Raw genomic sequence first — 23,702 nt, 5'->3', positions numbered from 1 at the left:
CAATTATGAAACTCGGAACATATGCGGTGCGAGTTCAGTGTGCGTACACACACCGCATTTGTGTCTCCGCTTAACGACGACACAAATGTGGTGACTACAAAATACATTCTGTATGCTGCGTGCATCTTTGGTGTGTGGCCCACCGTTCTGTATTTTGAATACATATCAATTTGGTACAATTTTGCAAACAATTTCGGGCAAACATTAAGGTATGAAATAAATTTTTTAAACTAAAAACACTTTGAAATTCCAAAATAAATTCCAACATGTTGGAACTAATGCAATAATATCGTAATATAATCTTTGAATAGGTGAATTTTCACATTCTGATAAATAATATTTGTTCATAATTGCACACAATATTTTAATATAAAATAGCTTAAGAATAATAATATAATGTTCAAAATTTCAAAATTTCCAGAGGTCGTCATCATGAGGAAAAAAATGGTGTTGAAGAGAGAAAGAGATGAATAAACCCAATCGGCAGCAGATATCATCGTAACAACATACGATTTACAAGCAGCATTGACTACTCCAAAGGGAGAAGTTTCAATGTTTTATTACATTGAAAGTCGAAACTCTCTACTTACAACCTAACTGTATTTGACTTGAAGACAAAAAAAGCTATTTGCAATGTCTGGCACGATAATGATGCCCACAGAGGTGCCAATAAAATAGCTACATGTATTCTTAAATTTAAATTTGGAGAGAGAGCTTTCAGCGCAGAGGGAGATATAGAGTTCATTTTCTTCACCGACAACTTCTGCGGACAACAAAAAAAAACAAATTTTTGTTGAACTTGCACATGTACGCCATTACACAGTTTAATAATATCAAAAGCATCTCCCATAAATATCTGATCTCCGGGCATACTTAAAACGAAGGTGATTCGGTTCATGCAACTGTTGAGGCAGAATTAAGGAGTACTCGCAAAACTGGATCGATTTATGTGCCGGCCCAATACAACCAGCTAATGAAAAGTGCGAAGAAAACCTCTCCACTGTACCGTGTAAAATAATGTTCATACAACGATTTTATTGATTTCAATGATTTGGTAGAGAGGAAATCGGCACAAATTACAACAAATATATTGATTCTGACACCTTTTCGTTCTCAGATATTAAAATAGTGAAAATTGTCAAAAGGAAACCTTATAAATTTCTTTACAAATTATCGTATTTAAGACTGTTGATATTTTTGCTAAACAGAACCAGAGGAAGCGAAAATTGCGCAAGAATAATGACTATTTGACTACTACTGATAAAATTACTACTGTAATAAAAAAACTGTCACAAGAAAAAAACTTATGACCAATCGGTGAGAATATCTGCCAACAGGAAAAAGGATTTGATGTCTTTAGTCTCTGACAATCTAATTATCTCCACCTACCACAGTTTTTACAGAGATTTATTAATTAACAAAGACAGTTAAACGTAGAGCTTTTAGTGTTGTTTTTTAGCTACTAAGTTGGTGTACTCGCCTTATTCAATACACATCATTTTTCTGATGCGTGTCCTTTAAAAACATTTTTGTGAACTCTTTTACTTTTTATTAAAACTATTAAACTACCACCTACTTTTTATTTATTATTTCTATTCATGCCATTACTCTCTAAATGGTAGATCGGAATGAGTGGATATTTTATAATAATGAAATAATTCTTGCAACAACACTGGGATAATTTTCCAATAAGTTGCTAATTACTAACTTAAGTGCTACCAAATGATTGCCAGAACGAACTGAAAAGCAATGTTTGATATCCACTGAAATAAAGGATATAGTTTCAGTTAGTTTAGTTTTAGTTAATGAACTGAAAACCAATCTTTGATATCTACTGAAATAAAGGATATGGTTTTAGTCAAAAACGAATATAACCCAAAGCATACAATAGCTGTGCAAAATGTCAAAAACTTGCAACTCGATTTTCCCGAAACGCGTTTTTGTTTTTAGTTGTCTCACTATTATCACCGGAAGGCTTTGTGTACTTATCCATTTAGTAAATATTGTACTATTTATTTTACCCTAATAATCTGCAGTCAAAGACTTGGAACAAAATAACAAACTGGCATTTGAAATAAAACCTTTTGCTGAACCGGCATGAATCACAATAAATATTTTTCCATCATAACCACCCGGTTTACGCACACTTCTGCACTTATCATCCTTCCACGACATTATTTTCTTTCCCTAGGAAAAATCAACATTTTGTCTAAAAATACAACTTCTTGTGAATATATACTACTTCTATTTTCCATGTTTTTGCGTAAAAAACACTCTCGTTGTGCTGAGATATACTTTCTTTCAATTAAAGCTCCTCGATGATCATCTTTTTTTTTAATTCAAAGTCCAAATCTTTTAATATTCTAGTCAAGGATGCTTGTAAAAATAATTTCTCTAGCCGGCAGCTCATTGATCAACGCTTTACGGGTTATGTGTTTCTTTAAAAAGTTTTTAATATATTACTATAACATGTTATGTCCTACTTATAATTTTTAACACAAAGTTGGTTTACCTACTATCCTGGTACTTACATATTATATTGTATTTTAACTTGCCAGATTATTGCCCTTAGGTAAATCAGTAGTTTTTGTCTTTTCCCAGAGAAGATAAAACAGGATTTTTTTCTTTTCCTTTTCGTATATCGTATACTGTTTTCCTTACCAGTTTAAGTGTACCTGCTACCCTCTAAACCAAAGTTACAATCTTACCAATATTTTTAATTAAAATTGAAAAAAATCAAAATTAAAGAGGTCTTAATTATAAATATTTTGTTATGTAATAAAGTTGTCATTATTATTGCTTTATAATAGGACACATTTGAATATTGTACTGTTTGTACCTCTGGAACAGATGACAAGGCTTCCTAGGGTTTCCCATCTTTTTTTTCTAATTCAAAGTACTAGATTGTGCTTGTGAGGTAAAAGTTTTCCAGGCATAATCTAAAAAAATTAAATAAAATATTGTCTTTTTGTCGTTTCTTTCACTTTTGTGCAAACTTAAACAAAACCATTCCTTAACTGTGTGAATGAAGTTAACTTTGTATTTAAATTAATGGCTAAATAAAATACACTTACTATAAAAGTTCAAACTGCAATATAAAATTAGTTGTAAAAACAACGGTTTGTGTAATATAAATAACGTCTAAATGTAAAAATAGGACAAAAAGCAGCAAAAAAATACAACAAACTGTCAGCCATAAGTAAACAAACCAGAAATGGCACAAATTGTACTTAAAATCTAAAAATGTCCCCAAGCATGTATACTTATCTCTTTTTAATGTACTAAGTCTAGAGCGTTCATAAAAATAACATGTGTCTTTACTTAATAACAAGCGGTAGCTGGTTTGTCTGTAGTTTCATGCTTGGAAAACTCATGCTAGATAAAAAGTATGCATAAAGTAACCATGCACTCAACTGTTCATTCATAGCCATTGGCATTAAAATTTCTGATCTGATAAACGAAATTAGTTACAAAGTGTCAAAAAAATTACGACAAAAGACATAGACATTACTTGGACATTTTTTATAATTCTCACATAAATATAAATAAACCTACGGCCCGTTGTTCGAACGCTAATCAAAACTTGATTGTAATCAAATATTTAATTACAAGCAAATACGTCACAGCAGCTGTCAAAATTATTAAAAATTGTTTATTATTATTATTGATTCGTAAATAAAAACATGAAATTAACATCAGAAAGAGTTTAATTATGGTTTATTTTAAATTAAAACGCAAAATAATAAAATTGAATAAAATAAATCAGTCAATATAACCTTAAAATGTGACGTATTTGATTTTAATTAAATATTTGATTACAATAAAGTTTTGATTAGCGTTCGAACAACCGGCCCTTAGAATATATTTTGCCATTCGACTTTAGTAAATCCTTTGATGCAGGTCTACACTAAGTATTGATGAAAACCTTTGAAATTAGAAGTGTAGAATATATAGACGTAAAAAATATTATATAAGGCTACTTCTATATTATTTAATATATAATTTAATTCTCAATGACTGACGTTAAAATAAGCAGTTATGATATCTCGTTGTTATACTGGTTTCTTCTGTTATCTTTCAGCCGTCTGATTATGTAAACATTCAAAACAACTGTTATAGATTATTTTAGAACACATACTGGCTTCTTCTGTCATCCTTTAGCCATCTAGTTATATAAAACTTGAAAAAAAAACTGTTAGAGATTATTTTAAAACACACTAAATTTTCATCTAAATTTTCCGTAAAAAATACAATAGAACATATTTACATTTTCAATTTTTAACATTTTCAATTACCTAACCTAAATAAGATTAATTTTATTTGACGTAAAAATATTTTTCCTAGTATTCCTCCTACAGAAACTTTTGTTCTAGTAAAAAACCTTTTAGAACAGACTATTATAAATCCAATCATTACATCTGAAAGTTTACATCTTCTTGAAATTGCAAAGACCAAGGACTACTTTAAATTTAATTATTAAATGTATACGAATAACAGTGCAGGACTTATAATGGGTAATCCCCTACGCTCATTGCTCTCAGATATTTTTATGGATCATCTAGAATCAAAGATTTCAAAACATCCCATATTCAAATAGTTTTTATATTGGTGGAGATACCTAGACAATGTACTGGTATATTGTACAGGAACGAACTGGCAACTTGACCAATTTTTATATACCATATTGAATTTACAATAAAAGCAGAACAGAATCAATCTATAAATTTTCCAGATTTAAAAATTATCAGACTTAAAAACAAACATGAGTTCTCCGCAATTCATAAACCTACTCATACTTACAGGACTATACACAAGTTATAATCCCATCTTACACAACATAAATTGGCTGCCTACCATAGCATGTTACATAGATTCATAGAAATTCCGATGCAAAAAAGCAAGTTTAAGATAGAATTAAACATCAATAAGCAAATAGCAGTAAACAATGGGTACAACGAACAAACAACAAACAAAATTTTAAATCAAAAACTACATTAGAAAGTCCTACAATTAGTATTTCCAACACCAGAGAAAAAGCCCAGAAGCTTCTGCTCGATTACATATACAATACAGGCAAGATATCAACAAAAATAGCCAAATACATAGAAAAGAAAAGAATAACAGCAGCTTTTAGAACAAACAACAACTTCGCAAATACATTAAAAACAACAATAGTCAAAAGAAAAATTACTTACACAGTGGTTTATACAAACCAATGTGGCGACTGCTCAAAAACTTACATGGATCAAACTGGTAGAACTGTTAACAAACGTATAGCAGAACACAAACAGGCTTTTAATTATAGAAAAACATATTATACGTACGCACTTCACCTTCTACACCATAATACTTCTTGTATACTATCTCTACTATAATCTATGGAAATAAAAATTAAAAAATATAGACCTAATTCTAAATAACCATTTTCAGACAAAGAGTTCTTCCCTCTTCAACCTTTTCAGATAAACACTATAACGTATACACATGTACCAAAAATAGATTACTTTAGAAAGGCAATCTGCCAAACCAGCTGTAGTGATAAGAATTTATAATAAATTTTGTGAAAGTTTTGAAAACAAAAGTTGTTAGTGTTTTATTGTTATATAATATAATCCAATAATATTTTTTAAACTTAATGAAATTGGAAAAATATATTAAAAGGAATTAATATTTCGTAAATAGATGTATAATACTATATTAACATTATTAACCAAGTGCTGAAGGACCAATCTAAAAAATTGATTACACAAAAGAAAAGCATTTAATTATACAGGTTTTTGTAACAAAAAGATTTAAAATAATACAGCTCGAAACTCTTATCGATACAATAAGTTTTTAATAACACTCTAATAAATTTTAATTGTGATTTTCAAAATAAAACAGAATTTGAAGTTGACTTATATTGGTCAAAATTAAGAAAAATGTAAAACACAAGAGCTATTTTCTAATATCTAATATCACATTTTGTTTTTCAGATTTCTAACCTTTGGATATTTAGCTGCCTTTAATATGTGGCTCCTGCTCTGTCCTGCTACACTCTCTCATGATTGGCAGATGGGGTCTATCCCACTAGTGACAACCATATACGATCCAAGAAATTTGGTGACACTGTTTTTTCTTGGATTGACGCTGATGTTAGCTGTCAAATGTCTTATGGAATTTGAAGTAAGTATTGTGTACGTTTGCCAACCCATACACGAAACAGTTAATATATTAAAAATATACTATTTATTGTTGTGATTTGCTTATAATTGCAAATCTACTTATATAGTCTGAAATGTAATAAATTTATCCTTATCAAACAAATCAAAAGCAAAGAATATCTCAGGGCTAAAAATAACTTTTATATTTTTTTTTAAATTAAAACGTGGCTTCAAAACATCTTCTGCTAGTTCCATTTATTGCCTAAATATTGAAGCCTTTGAACTTTGGATATACCGGAGAATGTTGAGAATCCCATGGACTGCCAGGGGCACCAATGAGGAAGTGCTGAGAAGAATGGGTCGAGACAAAAAATTGTTGAGAACGATAAAAGTACGCAAGACTGCATACCTTGGACACATACTAAGAAATAATAAATATAGCCTTCTGCAGGTCATCATGCAGGGTAGAGTCGATGGCAAAAAGGGAATAGGTAGAAAGAGGAAGTCATGGCTGCGAAATATTCGAGACTGGACAAACATGACTGTAGACGAATTATTCCACGTTGCAAAAGACAGAGAAGCTTTTAAAAATGTGGTCGCCAACCTCCGTTAATGGGGACGGCATAGGAAGAAGAAGAAGTTCCATTTAAGAAAGATCAACAAAAAAAAAAAGAAATAATAGACAATCAATTCTGATATTAGAACAATTGTCCTTTATTTTAAAATATATCCAATTAATTGAAAATTCCGTTGAGGATAAATCTTACTCCATACACTATAAATAGAATAAAAAATATCACCAATCATCCATCAAATCACACATCCCTTAATGATCAATAAAAATTAAATACACGTATTTCTAAATCAAATATCTCTTAATATAAAAATTTTAGAAAGAATTGAAATGATATTTTTTTAACTGTTGTCTTTATTCAATTTTTAATGTCTTTATTAAAAGGTTCTTATTTTAATTTATTAAAAAGCACGATAACTTATATTAATTTATTTAACTACTCAATAATACATAATTTATTTTATACGAACGCTACAATTAAAATCGCAGGCGCGAGTCTTCAGATTTAACTGTCCCTTCCAAATAAAATGTCCTGTTAATATATGCCAGTGCCGTTAAGCTAGAACCATCGACAGCCTTCTCGACTAGCGGCGAAATTATAACGGTAGAGGCAAACGGGTATTTTCACATCGGTTCGACCGTTTTCTGGAAGGTCCCTTCAGGTAAATCGAAGCCTCTCGTAAAATCTAAAACATAAACATGTGAATAAAAACATGTTTACAGGTTAATACTATGACTCATATTTTTACGTAACAGAATTATTGGTTCCTTGACTTCTTGCCTTAACTATAAAAATATTGCAAATTACACACAATTGGCATGAATGTTGAAAGATTTCTCTTTCAACATGTCTTTATAGAATTTACTTAAAACTCAAAATTTTGGTTTTCCAACAGACTATCTTCCTTTGATTCTGCTTGGATTGTGCCCTGACCAGATCGCAATTTACTTCCCGGATCCTACCAATTTCCCTGCTCGCTATTCCGCCTACTGTTTCTTTTGATAATAAAAGAAAAAGACAAACAGTATGTGAAAATGTCGTGATGTCTTTACCACAAGCTCCAAACTCCAAGACAAACAAACTGCTTCCTCTCAGACACAACGAAAATATATCTGTTTGTACTTACAGTAATGCCTCTATTTCTACTGGAACTCGTCTCTGCTTACCACAATGGCTGCTTAATTTTCCACACAAACACTAAACACTACTTCTTATAAATTCTCCATTACAATATCTTCAGAAAACCGCCAAAAATTAATATTTTTTAGGAAAATCCCCTAATTCGCATTCTGTTTAACAGTTATTTTCACAATCCCCCTCTCATCAATTGCATCATCGGATTCTTAGTCCATGAAATTTTTGGTTTTTCCAAAAATTACCTGACGTTAAAATACTTTCCTTCAAACTACCTTAAATTTTTTTTTTAACTTTTATAAAAGAGAAAACTCATTAACCAATAATCCTTACTTATTACTTTCTAATCTATTATAACCGCAAATTTCAAATAGTTGTTTATTAAATCTACCTGCTCATGTCCAAACCGTATTGTCTTTTTTATCGGAGAAAACTTTCCAAATCACTTATTCACTTATTCGGAAACCACTCAAGTTGTTCCCGGTAAATGATTTATAATTTTACAACTAAACTATTTCTATATACAGGGTGTTCTCGATGACGAATGGTCTTTTGATTTTTAATTTTATCTAAAATTATATCGTATATATATATATATATATATATATATATATATATATATATATATATATATATATATATATGTATATATATATTTATATCTAAAATAACCATTTTGTAACTTTATAATATCGATTTTCCACACTGGTCGAGAAGTTTACTCGTTGCTGAATAATAACATGTCAATCAATTTAAGTCCACAGTCGGTTAGAATCCCATTAAAAATTTAAATAGAAATAAAGTAACAACAGCATCTGTATCCGATGCAACAAGAGAGACTTAGTGCGATTATTTCTGGCTCTTTGATTCAGAAATTCACTAGCGTGTCCTCTCGCTGTTAGCTAATAGCTCACCATGAATTTGCACCAACATTGGAGAGCAATCTAAATACTAAATCAACGATCGTTTATCTCCTAGCTGTAAATGTGTCCCGGCCACATCCGATTTTGATAGAAATTGTGCTCGATTCGACTGGACATTTATCATCGATGATGTTTAATACCGTCCGATATTACTATAAAATATTGACCACAGAAATTATTTTATACTTTTTAAATAAATATTGTTTTTAGGTTTAAATATTATATATATGTAACAGCTTATATTTCACTTAAAATCAGAAAAATGTAAGTTGTTCAAATATTTTACGTAATCTCAAAACAAAATTTTCTAGTAGAAACTTTCCATTTAATTAAATTTTTTTTATAACTATTTATTAATAATCTACATCACTACAGAGTATTAAGTGAATGTGTTAGTGGTTTTGGGCGTGAAGGGGGGACTTCCAATGGTTTCTCACATTATTCTATTTTGGTTTAGTTTTGAAGTAGGTCTTAAGGCCAGGTTCTCTTGTGGCTGGATTATTGTTGAATAATTCTCTTACTAGCTCATTTTCATGGTGAATGATACGTTTATTTTGTGACTCTGTGGCTCAATGGATTTGTTCTCGGATGCAGTGAATTCTTTAAGTCGTAGTGAAATGTTTGATTACTTACGTACCATGGAACATCCACTATTGATCTTAGCACTTTAGACTGAAATCTGTGGTAATATTTAGTGACGTTGGCTTCGCACAGCCCCATAGGTGTAGTCCGTAGTACCAGATAGGTCTGAGTATGGTTTTGTATAGAAGAATTTTGTTTTTAATGTTGACTTTTGATTGACGTCCATGGAACCAATACATTTTCCACAATTCTAAGTCGAGGTGTCTGATTTGATCTGGATATGTTTCTTCCATATTAATTACTATTTAAATGGGAATAAGCCACAATTAAAGGTTAAAATACGTTTATTGACGTTTCAATTTCCACTTCGGAAATCGTTCTCAAAATACAAACATTAGTAAATTAAACAAATTTTGTTTTTTGTTACTTAGTGAAAAATTCTTCTAATAATTTAATTTTATCTGACTCATCTATATTGACAATTCAGACATACATTATACATTTTAAAGTAGACGACTTTAAAATGATATTGCCAATATTGTTGAGTTGCGTTCGTGGGACGACTTTACTTATAAGATAGTTCATTCGATTACATGAAATCAACTTTAACTTGAGAATATCCGTCAGAAAAGATCATAACATGTAATTCGTCTTTAAAAAGACAAATGCATGTCATGATGACAGTAAAACTCTCCTGTTAGTGATTCTATAGTAAATTATGAGGGAAAAACCAGGAAAAAACCTCATAATACTATCCCGACATGGTAAGTATTTGATCGTGCATTTAGTTTACCTTCAATAAACACCAAATTCCGATTTTATATGTTTGTTATTTAAAAAACATAAATGCTGTATTCTCCATATGTTACTGACTTACCAATACTGGTATTTTCCTTTTAATAACTTCCTCTTTCAATATGGGTAACCAGATCCTACTACATTCTGCCAAGGAATTCGCGACACAATTGGTCTCATTTAGCATAATTAGAGCCACTTCTTTGATTTTTCTCTTTTTACCATCTGTTTCTTTTAGGACTATATTTGAATCATTCCATTGAACCCTATGTTCATTATCCCATGCGTGTTTACATATTTGAGATCTATCAAATTCTTTATTTTTAATATAGGATTGATGTTCACTTATTCTAACATTTAATGGCCTTGATGTTTCACCTAAATAAAACTGATCGTATTCGCAAGGTATTTTATAAATGCAATTCTTTGTCCTTTCTTGTTCATTGTTAGGTTTGGTTTTGGACAAAATAGATCTCAACGTGTTTGTTATTTTGAATGTTGTTGAAATGTTGCATTTATTTCCTATCCTTTTAAGCTATTCCGATAATCCTTTTATGTATGTTATTGTTATTTTCCTCGTATTATTCCTTGTATATTACTTGTTCTAACGAAAATTCATTCTTAAAGGAAAAACATGTGTTAACATCTGTTTTATTAAAAAATAATTATCCTTTATCGTTTATAAATAAGGAATTTTCAACAATCGATCGAATAGAACAAAACAACTTAGAACGAGATCCTACAGCATATACATATTTGTTTAAGAGGTTTTAAAAGGCTAAGTTTTTAAAGTTTAAATTTAAATTTTAAATTAAAATCTCCATTTTCTCCGTACTTGAATATCCCGATCTTTGTATTTGGCAAGTTTTTTGGTATATTTATCACGAAGATTATTGTTGTTAGGTATCGCCTTATCGGTTAGTGTTGTTTGTCTGGTTAGTCTATTAACTTGTATGAGATCTGGTCCATATTGCGTCACTGGTTGGTCTGTACGGTTCCAGTTAGCTTGAAGTATAGCTTGTTGTTGTCATTCTCAAGCATACTGTCAGGGATTTATTCATAATATAATAAGGAGGATGATTGGTTTGGAAACGTTTTAGATTGTTAGCTATCTTTTAATAAAAAATCTTTTCTAACGTTTCATGTTATTCCGTATATTCAGTTGCTGCAATTTCCTGGCAGCAAGAGGTTGGATGATTTATTGATTGGGCTTAACGTTCAAATTGGCATTTGTGATTTTGACAAATTAATGTCAGTCAATACTTAAACGCTGTATTGTCGACATCCAGATGCCTATTTAGGTTTATTTATCCAGATGCGCATTTTTTCGTTCCTTCTTCTTCTTCTGCTTCCTATCCGTTTCGGATGTTGGAAATCATATTGACCTTGCTCCCTGCGGCTCGAAACAGCTCCGTTGAGGTTTTCTTAAACCATGTTCTTAAATTCCGCAGCCATGATATTCTCCTTCTACCAGATTCCCGCTTATCTTTGACTTTACCTTGCAATATAGACTGCAGCAGGGAGTAACGGTGCTGATTTCTCATAACGTGTCCCAGATATTGCAATTTTATGCGTTTGATCGTAAACACAATCTCTGGTTCCTTTTTCATTTTTTCTAGAACTTCCTTGTTCGTGGTCCTTGCTGTCCATGATATTCTCAGCATTTTTCTATAAAGCCACATCTCAAATGCTTCAAGTTTTTTAATAGTGGTGTCTGTAAGCGTCCATGCCTCCGCCCCGTACTACAACACAGAGAAAACATAGCATCTCAAATGTCTCATTTTTGTATCTAGGGATATGTTGTGACTTTTGAAGATGGAGCTCATTTTGTTAAAGACCGTTCTTGCCTTTCCTATGCGGCACTTTATTTCCTGTACGTTGCTCCACTGTTCGTTTATAATAGTTCCCAGGTAGCAATACTGTTTTACTCGCTCTATCTGCTTCCCATTAATGTATAGGTGAGCTACATTTATATTCTCCTTGCCGATAATCATTTGTTTCGTTTTGTGGGTATTAATGTTTAGTCCGTACTATTGACTGTACTCGTTTATTCTGTCCATTTGCCTCTGAAGTCCCTCTAAACTATCTGCTATCACCATGGTGTCGTCGGCATATCTAACATTGTTAAAAAAAAAAAAAAAAAAAAGGAGGTTAGTCTTTGTATGTGGGTATATTTTATTATAAAAACCCTTAAAAGGGCAACATTAAAAGCACGAACGTTTTCGGAACAACTGTTCCATCATCAGGTTAAAAAAAAATACCTAAAATAAGTATAAACCATTTAATTACAGCAAACGTGGTTTAAAATTTTGACTAAGGTTAAAAAACAAAATGGTTATACTTACAGGTTACCATGCCTGAGCCACCAAAATATTTGGGTAAAAACCCTTTAAAATGTAATGTGTTACCAAAGATTGTACATGATGTTAATAATATTATATGATGTTTAATATTTTAATTAAATTTTACTTCAGGTAACATACACCCATGCTTAAGTGAGTTCCAGTGTCCGGAGAGTAAACCTCTTCAAACGGACTTCGGCTGGTAACTGATTGATAAGAAGATACCCATGAACGGTGTCAAAAACAAAATGTCAATGTACCATGAAACAATATTAGTTAAACATAGTATTACTACAGCCAAAAGATTAAAAAACTTTGATGATGTTAAAATGATAACAGCAATCCAGGTGTTGGGATTAAAAAAATTTTTCTATAATTATTTAATATTGGATATAAAAGATGTAAATTACTGGTGTTGTTGAAGGTCATGTTTAAGAGAATGACGTGTGCATTAGGCAGCTTATGTTACTCTTTATCGTATGGAATGTGGTCTAAAAAGTGTAATTTGTGACGAATTAGCTTAAATATATGGAGATGTCCTTTTATGTTGCTTACATCTAGGACAAGGAAAAAAAAAATAAATAGTATATATTTGTAGCTAATGTAAGACTTCGTATTTAAATGTAATAGTTTAATACTGCTCGTATCGTAAAAATTTTTAATATAAGTGAGTCCAATAGATTGAGAAAAGGGATTAAAAATCTTCCGGCTGAAGGAATTAGAGTTATAATATATGTGATTAAATTTAAAAAATTGAAAAAATATACCCACATACAAAGACTAACCTCTTTTTGTTATACGTGGTATACAGCCAGCTGCAGGAATTATTTTCCTTGTGGATTTTAACATTGTTTACTCTTTCATCATTTAGAAGGATGCCTTCGTCTATTCCGTAAAGAGCCTCGTTAAAAATTTTCTCTAAGTGCATATTAAATATCAACGGTGATAGGATACATCCCTGTCTAACTCCACGCAGTATTTTTATGTGATCTGTTTCTTCTCCGTTAATTTTCATGTATGCGGTCTGATTCCAGTATAGTTCTAAAATTATTCTGACGTCTTTGTCATCCAGGTCTGCTTCTTTTAAAATGTTTATCATCTTTTGATGTTGAACTCTGTCAAATGCCTTTTCATAGTCGATCAAGCACGCCTATACGTCGCAGTTAACGTCCCTGCATCTTTGAATCAGTACCTGTACTCCGAAAAGTGCCTCTCTTGTACCCACTGCGTTAATGAAGCCAAACTGTCTGTCCGATATTTGTTCCTCGCACTTCTTATAAATTCTTCCATGGATGACTCTAAGAAACAGTTTCAACATGTGGCTCATTAGGCTGATTTATTTTCAGGCTGATTGAATTTCGTTCCTAGAAAGATGATTTATGCGTAGTAGTAAAAATATCTCCAGATAAATCACCAAAACGACAAAGAAGCATTGAGCTAGCTAAAAACGATGTGAATGTTTGGAAAGTAGCAAAGATTGAAGAGGTCTTTTGTGTACCAAAAGTAATTAAGAAGCAGAAGAGGAATGATTAGTTTCAAACAAAATTGAAAATTTGCAAAGCGATATTAGCATTTTTAGAAATTAAAAAACATCTGAATAAATCTAATCTATTTTCTGTAAAGGAGACATGTATTCTACAAGTACAAAACGTAAAATTATTGCTGACTTTTAAAATTTGTTAATGTTAATAAATGCTAAACATAACTGCTACTACATAAAACATGTGGACAATAATAGCATGCTCTGAATAATAGAAACTAATAGACAAATACAGAACTAAAACAGATTTCCTAAGAGCTATAAATGTATAAATCTGCATCCGGTTGTGTGAGAAAATCGCACTGATTCAGAAATTTAAAAATTGGCAGAATGTACGCCCATCAAATTGTATATATTATGGCAACCTTTTGCAATTTAAATTCGCTTCTCTCATCCCAGATGTCAAAGTTTTCTATTACTCCAGTCTCCTCTGTGTAGACCTTTACTTTCCATTTATGCGCAGGTGTTTAAAATCCATTATTTCGGCATCCTCTTTCGTTTATTTCTTTGACTCTTATATCCAATTTTAAACATTTAACGGTATCCTATATTCATTTGTTGTACATGTCCATACCATTTCACGTGCTTTTCAGCTATGTTGTCTAGTATCATATTGTTAACCTCCATTTTTCCTCTAATAGTTTCACTTTCGAGTAAAGGTAAAGCAACATCTTTTCCAGTATATCATTTCGGTTAAGAAAAGATTTTGTGACATACTCTTAACACGTTCGACGCCATGGGGGTCACCGGTGACCACCAGCTCTGACGTCCCATTGCGCCGTGGGGGTCACCGGTGACCTAGGCAACATAGCATTATACAAAGTTGTTTTCTGTGCCGGCGGTCACTCGTTTTGTTAATATTCTATATGGAAATGACCGTCAAGGCGCTGTCGAATAAATCTTTTGAATGGGACAAATCTTCTACATAAGTAGAAAAGATATAGAATGAGTTTTGAATTTTTATATAATGTTATTGAAAATGTTGTCTGTTATAAATATTTATGGAAAGTAATAACATAACTAAAACAAACCAACTCTAACTAACTAGGAATTAACAATAAAACAATAAAATTGAAAAAAATCATTTTCTGAAAAATATAGAAAATTATCAAAATGCGATTATATATATCTATGCACCTTATTGAAACATGGCAAACATTAATGGGAATTACCTTCACACTGCATGCAAAAACTGTTCACCTTTTTTGTTTTATTTTTGGTTAGTTTCCTGCCCACTTGTACTACATTAAGTTTATAACATTGATCACAATGCTGTTTCGAATCTCGAACTTTCCCTGGTTTCCAATTCATGTTTGATTCTTGTTGGCCGTGACGTTCTTCCTTCAGATTTATCTTCTTTTCTGGAATTGGTGAGATATTCAACTAGAGCCTTTCTAAAATCTACAATTGACATACAGTTTTTGGTTGTTTCACTGTACATAATAGAGGCATTTATAACAGCAGTATTTAACAACAATTCAATCGCCAGTTTCTTGTACCATTTGACCGTTTTTCTTAGTGGGGATGAATATAAAGTCATTTGGTCGCTCAAATCAACAGCAGATTTAGATTTATTATAATCTAGAACCATCTTTAGTTTTTTATTAACTTGTCCCTTTTTCTAATTGTAGAAAATTTATTTGAATGTTTGGTGGATAACATGAGGACATCTCGTTTCCCCTTCCATTTCATGACGGTGACTCCATCTTCGTTTTCCTGTGCAATACTTTCTCCGGGACGAAGTTTAGTTTCCACAACTGTTTTAGGGAACCCTCTCCCATTCTTTCTAACTGTTCCAACCAGATGGGTATCATTTTTTAATAGTTTGTATGCTAACTCTAAACTAATGTACCAGCTGTCAGTTGCAATTGTATGACCTTTATTAAGTAAATCCTTACACAAGGATAATACCACATTGGTTGGCGTATTATTTACTGCATCATTATTTTTTCCTCAATATAATTGTAACTTGTAGGTGTATCCAGGAATCGTACACAATTTAAATAGTTTAAAACCGTATTTGTGTCGTTTCTGTTTATTATACTGACGTCCAATAAAACCACCTCTGAAGGGAACTATACTTTATACTTTCATCTACACATACATCTTTTTTAGGATAGTAATATTGCTTGAAATTACAATTTAATTCATCTATAAGCCCCCTATTTTACCAATACAATTCGTTGTCCCATAATTTTGGCAGCTTTAACAGTCTCATATATATCAGAAGGCCAAAAAAACGTTTAATTTCATATTTGTCAGTTGGTGTCCAAGAATGTGAACAAGCTTGCGGTTTATTATCTTTTTCTAGTATAGTCTCATTTGCTATCTTTTCAAAAAGATTTTCAGTAACCAAAAGCATATAAAAAACTTCAGGAGGGGCTTGCATCAATACGGTCGAATATGGTGGAATTAACACAATTAATTCTGTAAATGGTATTATTGAACGTTGACGACCCATCGGCTCAAACCATTTTCGTGATGAACTTGCTTGGTTTATATCATTAATTGCAACAACATTATTTAAAGAATCAGTCTCGCTTTCGGAATCAGAAGTAATAATTCGTCGCTTTCGAGATTTGGACACATGCAAAATTTCATTTTCAGAGTCTTCTTCATATGAGGCATCTATTTTACGTTTACCATTACTAGAAAGCTCTTGTTCTTTATTATTATAAACACTTGCTGCTAGTAAATCAAATCGTTCAATATCTGCTTATAAAAAAATCGTCTACCATACCAAAAATCGCAAAACTTTGATCTTTATTGTTCACCTCCATAGTTCAGAATTTTGTCAATAATAGGAACACAGAATAATATGGAACAAAGAAACAAAAAAAAAACACTGTTACCGCATCCACTTTAAGACAAGAACTGACCTGTTGTTTCTTGTTAGAACGGCATGAGCATTATAAGCACAAAGGGGAGGGAACCATGGTACAATGAATACATTGTACCATGGGAGGGAACTACTGAGAGTGGGATGAAAAGTTAATTTCTAGTCAATGGCGCCGCGGAGGGCACCGGTGACCTCCATGTGTTTTTTTCTATTTATGACGAAAAAATACGCTCAAAAATACAAATAAATATTATATCTATTTTTAAAACATAATATCAGATACATATACTAAAAATTTTTATATTAAATTTTTTATCGATTTACAAATGGCGTTTAGCGTGTTTTTACTACAACCCACGCTTCTGACCGATACGTCACTACTGGCTGAATTAAACCTGGTATACATATTTTTTTTTGTTTATTTTTGTTAGATTTTTACTTCACAAGATTGGACGTAGTGCTTTGATATTTTTTTCTTTATCTATTTTCTCAAGTTTATCTTTATTATCTTTTCCATCCTCATCTATGGTAATTCCTAAGTATTCGTACCTACTAACTTTTCTTATTTTTCCACCGTTTGCTTCGATGTCTGTTCCTGTGCCTCCTATAATCATGCATTGTATCAAACATGTGTCTTGTTTCAGTTTATGTCTAAAACATATTGTCTCAATTTTATTAATCCAGACAGCTTGGTAGCTGAACTAGCCAGCGTTTTCATTCCATTGTGAGATTTTGTAGTGGTATTTAGTTTTAACCATAAGCCATCTAAAAAAATTTAAACGTCGTGGTAAAAAAATATAATTTTAATCTGTTGGCTTTAAATTTAAGTTCTCCAATGAACGCAGTGTCGCTAAAAAATAGGAGCATATTATATTGTATGCAATAAAACGAGGATATAATAAACAGAACTTATCAAAAAAACAAATTCATTAGTATCGTAATATGTACGTATTTCTTTCAGACATTTAATTTCCGAAATAAACAAAATCAAAACTATGCGTTATACCTATTTATTAAAGGATTCGTATCGCTACTGTTGTTTGGTCAGCGCTATTTGGCATATTTATTGAGGGAACAAATTCACACCGAAGATAAATAGAGCCGTGGCGGCTGCATATTTAGATTTGCCATGTCGATTGATTTGAAGTGCGGTCATAAACGTTATCTAACTAGCAACTGCCAACTGCCAACTAGCGCGATTTCCAAATAAACACAACCCGGATTATCCGAATGATTATATTTTTCATTGGTTAGTTCTGAATTTCCACAGTAGAGGTATTTTTCCATTCGACACAAAAGTAACTGTTACTGGCTAACAAGTATATTCTACTCGTAAATATATATACGTAGGATACAATCTAGCATTATATTTAATTGAAATACAATCCATTACTTATCGAACCAGTTTGAATTATCATGATTTTTTTTATTTTACAAACATAGTCGCATCAACCTTTGAGGTTATCAGCGACATATATACATATACATGAGATACTTTACTTATATTATAACTATTAAATTTTGTTAAGAATATTAATTTCTTTGAGGAATTTTACCAAAAGTTCAATTTTACATTTTTCTCTTGAGATTTCACGTTTGATCTGATGATGTGGTTGGTATGTCTCTGCAACTGGTATCGTGAACAACGAGGTCATGCTTAACACAGAGTGGAACATTACAGTTGCCTCATAAAGTTGTACCCTCTTTATAAACAAACGGGAGATTTATATGAACGATATTAAAGTCCGAGCTTCACTCTGGTAAAGGCATCTTGGTCGGGGTTCGATAGAGCTAGACTACAGAAGAAAAACGAGTGAGGTAGAAAAAGACACACGAAAGATGAGAATGTTGGGCATCACCCTATTGTGAAAGGAAAAGGAAAACCTAGTAAATAAGAGAATGGGCAAAAAATAAGGTAAGAACGATAACGGGAAAGATACGAAGTAACGAGAATGGAAAGAAAATAAGACAAAAACAATATGAGAAATATAAAGATGGTTACTACACGGAAACAAAATAGTAATGAGGAGTTTAATTATATCACGCGGTAAGCACTAACAATAAGACATAATATTCAATACACATATGTAGATAACGGATGCGACACAATAAATATACTAACAATTAATATGTGCCTTCCGTTTTTATTACCGTATTTGACATATATTATCAATGTTTGCATTATAAGAGCAGAGTTCCCATCGATGTGGAAAGTAGCTAAAATTGTACCGTTACCGAAAACTAATAATCCGACATGTTTTAATGAAATACGGCCAATTAGTATACTACCCACATTTTCAAAAATCCTAGAGAAAATTTTAAATCAGCAACTACAGGTTCACTTAGATAAACGTAAAATTCTGCCAGATAATCAGTCCGGTTTCAAAAAGGATCACAGCTGTACTAGTGCCCTTTTAAAAATAACTGATAATATATTTGGTGGTTGCGATAATGGCTTAATTACAGTGCTGATTCTTTTAGATTATTCCAAAGCTTTTGATTTGCTTGACCATTCTCTGTTGATTTCAATGTTTAAGTATATTGGTATGTCTAAGCAGGCATCTGATATGCTATTCAGTTATCTCAATAATAGAAGTTAAGCTATTCATTACAATGGTAAGACATCGAACTATCTTAAAACAAAAAAAGGGGTACCACAGGGCTCTATATTGGGTCGCAAATTATTTAGTATATATACTTCAAACTTTCGTGCTAATTTTCTCTCCTGTAATCAGCACTATTTTACTGACACTCAGATCTACTTATCCTTTTAAGCCTGGTGAGTTTAAACAGGCAGTGGCTGCAGTTAATTATAATTTAGAAAGAGTTTCTCAATTTTTTTCTAGCCATTATCTTCGCCTTAATAACAATAAATCTGTAGGTATAGTTTTTCCAGTGACACAAAGAGAAATATTTCTGAGAGATTTTGCTCATATGATCACCATTGATAATTCTTCGATAGAATTTAAGGCAATTGTGAAAAACTTAGGCTTACATAGATCAAAACTTAAGATTTGGTGGTCATATAGACAAGTCCTTACAGAAAAGTAAAATGTAAATTTAAAATTTATATTCCAATCTCGTCATATATTGGCTAAAGTCTTAAAAAAATTGCTGTGTAATACCTTGGTGTTATTAGACCTTAATTATTGTGATACTGTTTATAATTCATGTATTACAGAACGTGATAGTTATCGTATACAAAAAATGCAAAATTCTTGCCTTCGTTTGATACATGGTATCCGTAGAAATCAACCAATAATTATTTCACTCTTCCTGCGAATTTTCCGCAGTAAGGAACATTTGAATTGTATCAACTATCCCATCTCTACACCTGACGTTGATGTTTTTCATGAGCCGTTTGATTGGATGGAAACTTTCGAAGTTCTACAGGAGATTGCATCCATTTACATATGTTTGCACCTCATCGTTTATTCTCGCAAAGAAGAGTGGAATGGAAATTGTTGTTTTGGTTAACTGATTGAGTCTATTCTATTGCATGTGATGAAAATGCTACGATATGAGTAATTTATTATCAAATCGAACTTAAAATCAACAGGAAGGGGATTCTATAATGGAACATAAATTAGCATAAACGAAGGAAATGGCTAAGGAAAACAATTCCTAGTTCATAAATTGTTGTTATAGAAAAATAGTTTATATAAAATTATAAAACCTTTCTCATTTTCTCATTTTGTTTGTTAATTATATTTTAATAAATAGATAATTATAGATATACATATTAATATATTTTTTTCTTATATCTCTGGATAAGTTTTTCCTGCCCAACTATTGGTCCTATCTTACATTTATCGTTCTAAGATCGTTCCCCATGTTGCCCAATCATCTCATTTTGGGTTTAAAACGGGAGTCTTGTTTCTCTCTTTTATTTTTGTGGCCCTCTTTATGTTTATAGTGTATTTTGTTGCCCTTGTGTTTTCTAGCTCCTTTGTTTTCTAGCTCATGTTCAACGTCGAGACGTTAGTTACCCAATATGGTGAATTGCAGCTCTACGGTTTGCTAGAAGGATTAGAAGAGGAAAACCAAGAGAGACCTGATGGAGACTTACGCAGGATATGTTTGTAAAGGGGATCGGTATTGATATGACCCAAGATAGAAATCTATGGGAAAATCTAATTAAGGCAGATCCGTCCCCGCTTAGGGATAAAAACAAGAGAATAATTATGATGACCATTTATAATTAGTATGTTATATGTTTGTGACAAATTGTTTATATTAAGATTTTCCAGTCGTGGACCTATTAAACCACTATAAACTCATGGATTTTACAAGAGAAAGATAGGATCGCAGCATTACTGCTGTCTCCTTGTCACAGCAGAAATGAAAAAAAAAAGATACTGTAGTTAAAACAAACAGAGATTTCCATTTGTCCTAGTATTTTACTAGGAGAGTTACTTACAAGAAATCAATTTCGTAGAACGAAGATAGAGATATTTTAGATAAAAATTTATATAAACAAAAAAATTTTAGATAAACTAAAAACACAAACTTCAAAACACAAAAACTCAAAAAATCACATGTTGTTTACGAGATACCATGTATTAACTGTGAAGGTTTCTATATCGGGCAAACCAGTCAACTGCTTTAATCCAGAATTCGTTCTCACAAATATGACAAGAAAAACGTCACTGCGCTCACAAAACATGAAAATGGGAAGAAGCGTAAATTTGACTTCGAAAAAATCTAAGTTTTAAAAACCGAACAAAACAAAAAGAAGATGGAGATATAGGAATCAATAGAAATAAAAAGAAATACCAACGCAATCAATGACAAAAAAGATACACAGAACCTAAATAAAATATATTTTAATCTGACTAAGAACATATCTCCGCTTTTCCTTTCGAAAACACCAACGATACGCCCATATAAAAATAATTATATAATAAAGACAGTAAATCATGAGATATCAGATATCAATTTTTCTTCAGTCAATTCATTAATGTCAGTGTCTCGTTTTACGTTTTGGTAAGATTTTTTTTATATATTTTACAATAACTTTTTGTACCTAATCCTGTACATTTTAGAATCTCGACAAAGGCTAGGGTTCCTGTCAAAACTTTGAATTCAATGGACAATAAAATCTAGTTCCAAATTTAATATTACTTACTGAACCTAAACCCAAGAATTTTAACTAATTTATATAACTAATAATATAATAACTAATTTTATATTATATATATATATATATATATATATATATATATATATATATATATATATATATATATATATATAATATATATACATATACATATATATATATATATATATATATATATATATATATATATATATATATATATATGTATTATATAAGAAAAAAGAAGTACTTGTGACTCGTTTGGAACAAATATATAACTGTTTTGGATGGGTTGGAGTCAATAATAGGGCTATTGGTTAACTATTTTTTTATTCTCGAGCTTTCAATTGCGTTTACAATTATTATCAAGAGCTAAAAAAGACAAAATACTTACAAGGTTGAACTAAAAAGAAAAAACAATTTTTGTTAACTTACCAAATAAAAATTAGTTTGGTAAGTAAAAATCACTGCTTACATGTTCAAAATATTTAATATAAAAATGTTTTGATCTAACAAATGTTTCTCCGAAAATTTCTATAATTTTGAAAACATTTTTTTTTTTTTTTTTTTTTTTTTTTTTTTTAATATAAAAAAATAATTGAATTTATAAATAAGTTCAAATAGCATTTGAAATTATTTATAAATAATAAAATGCTATTTGAACTTATTTATAAATTCAAATTCAAAAAAAAAATGTTTTCAAAATTATAGAAATTTTCGGAGAAACATTTGTTAGATCAAAACATTTTTATATTAAATATTTTGAACATGTAAGCAGTGATTTTTACTTACCAAACTAATTTTTATTTGGTAAGTTAACAAAAATTGTTTTTTTTTTTTAGTTCAACCTTGTAAGTATTTTGTCTTTTTTAGCTCTTGATAATAATTGTAAACACAATTGAAAGCTCGAGAATAAAAAAAATAGTTAACCAATAGCCCTATTATTGACTCCAACCCATCCAAAACAGTTATATATATATATATATATATATATATATATATATATATATATATATATATATATATATATATATATATTCTTCTCTCCTTGTTTCCTTGTTAAAAACTTTTCAATCCAAATTTGCTCTATATTAACTTTTTGCTTCACTCATTTGCTGCTTAATTAATATTTTTAACACTTGTCAAAATCTAGTCATATTTTATTATCAATAATTCAACTGTTTTACTAAAGGAAATTAATTCGGTTATTCCCTTATGCATGAATTAATATTTTAAATGAACTCAATCTGCGGTAAACAATGGCAATCGATGAAAGCGTACTAAAAGCATTAACTTCCCGGATATGAAGTACATCTCCAAATATTACAAATACTACCCAAGTCTGACGTCATAATAAAATTTAATATCAGGACCGCAGCCAAAACTAATTCAAAATCAATTTATTATCGGGACGGTTTGTCATTTATAAATTTTCAATTATTAGTCAGTAAACGAGAACTGATTCATGAAAATTGACTTGGAGCTATAGAAGTGGTCATTTATGTTCATCATTTTCCACATTATATGTGTTTTCATGTAGTCGAATGATATTGACTTTCATACAAGGGTCACAATATGAAGTATTTTGTTATTAGTATTGCGATCAGTCAATTTTAGCATTTAGTGGTTTTTAATTATTTGATTGTGGTTAGTTTAATTATTAAAATATTAATATGAGATTTATGACTAGAGACCAGAAAATATACACTAAAAATATTAAGGTAGTTA

The 23,702-nt window shown here is 30.9% G+C and overlaps 1 protein-coding gene across 4 annotated transcripts in view; it reads left to right on the top strand.

Moving 5' to 3' along the window:
• Positions 1–23,702, top strand: part of LOC140449314 (protein O-mannosyl-transferase TMTC1-like) — a 1,384,234-nt gene that overhangs the window by 1,216,572 nt on the left and 143,960 nt on the right. For all 4 annotated transcript variants that reach the window (XM_072542477.1, XM_072542470.1, XM_072542463.1 and 1 more), the window contains one exon: positions 5,976–6,165. In XM_072542477.1, coding sequence (XP_072398578.1) covers positions 5,976–6,165 — 190 coding nt within the window. The remainder of the gene's footprint in view (positions 1–5,975; positions 6,166–23,702) is intronic.

The sequence above is a fragment of the Diabrotica undecimpunctata genome, chromosome 1 (genome assembly GCF_040954645.1).
Source record: "Diabrotica undecimpunctata isolate CICGRU chromosome 1, icDiaUnde3, whole genome shotgun sequence".
Classification (NCBI taxonomy): domain Eukaryota; kingdom Metazoa; phylum Arthropoda; class Insecta; order Coleoptera; family Chrysomelidae; genus Diabrotica; species Diabrotica undecimpunctata.
The sequence above is the reverse complement of the archived record's forward strand: the minus strand, read 5'-3'. Positions and strand labels throughout refer to the sequence as shown.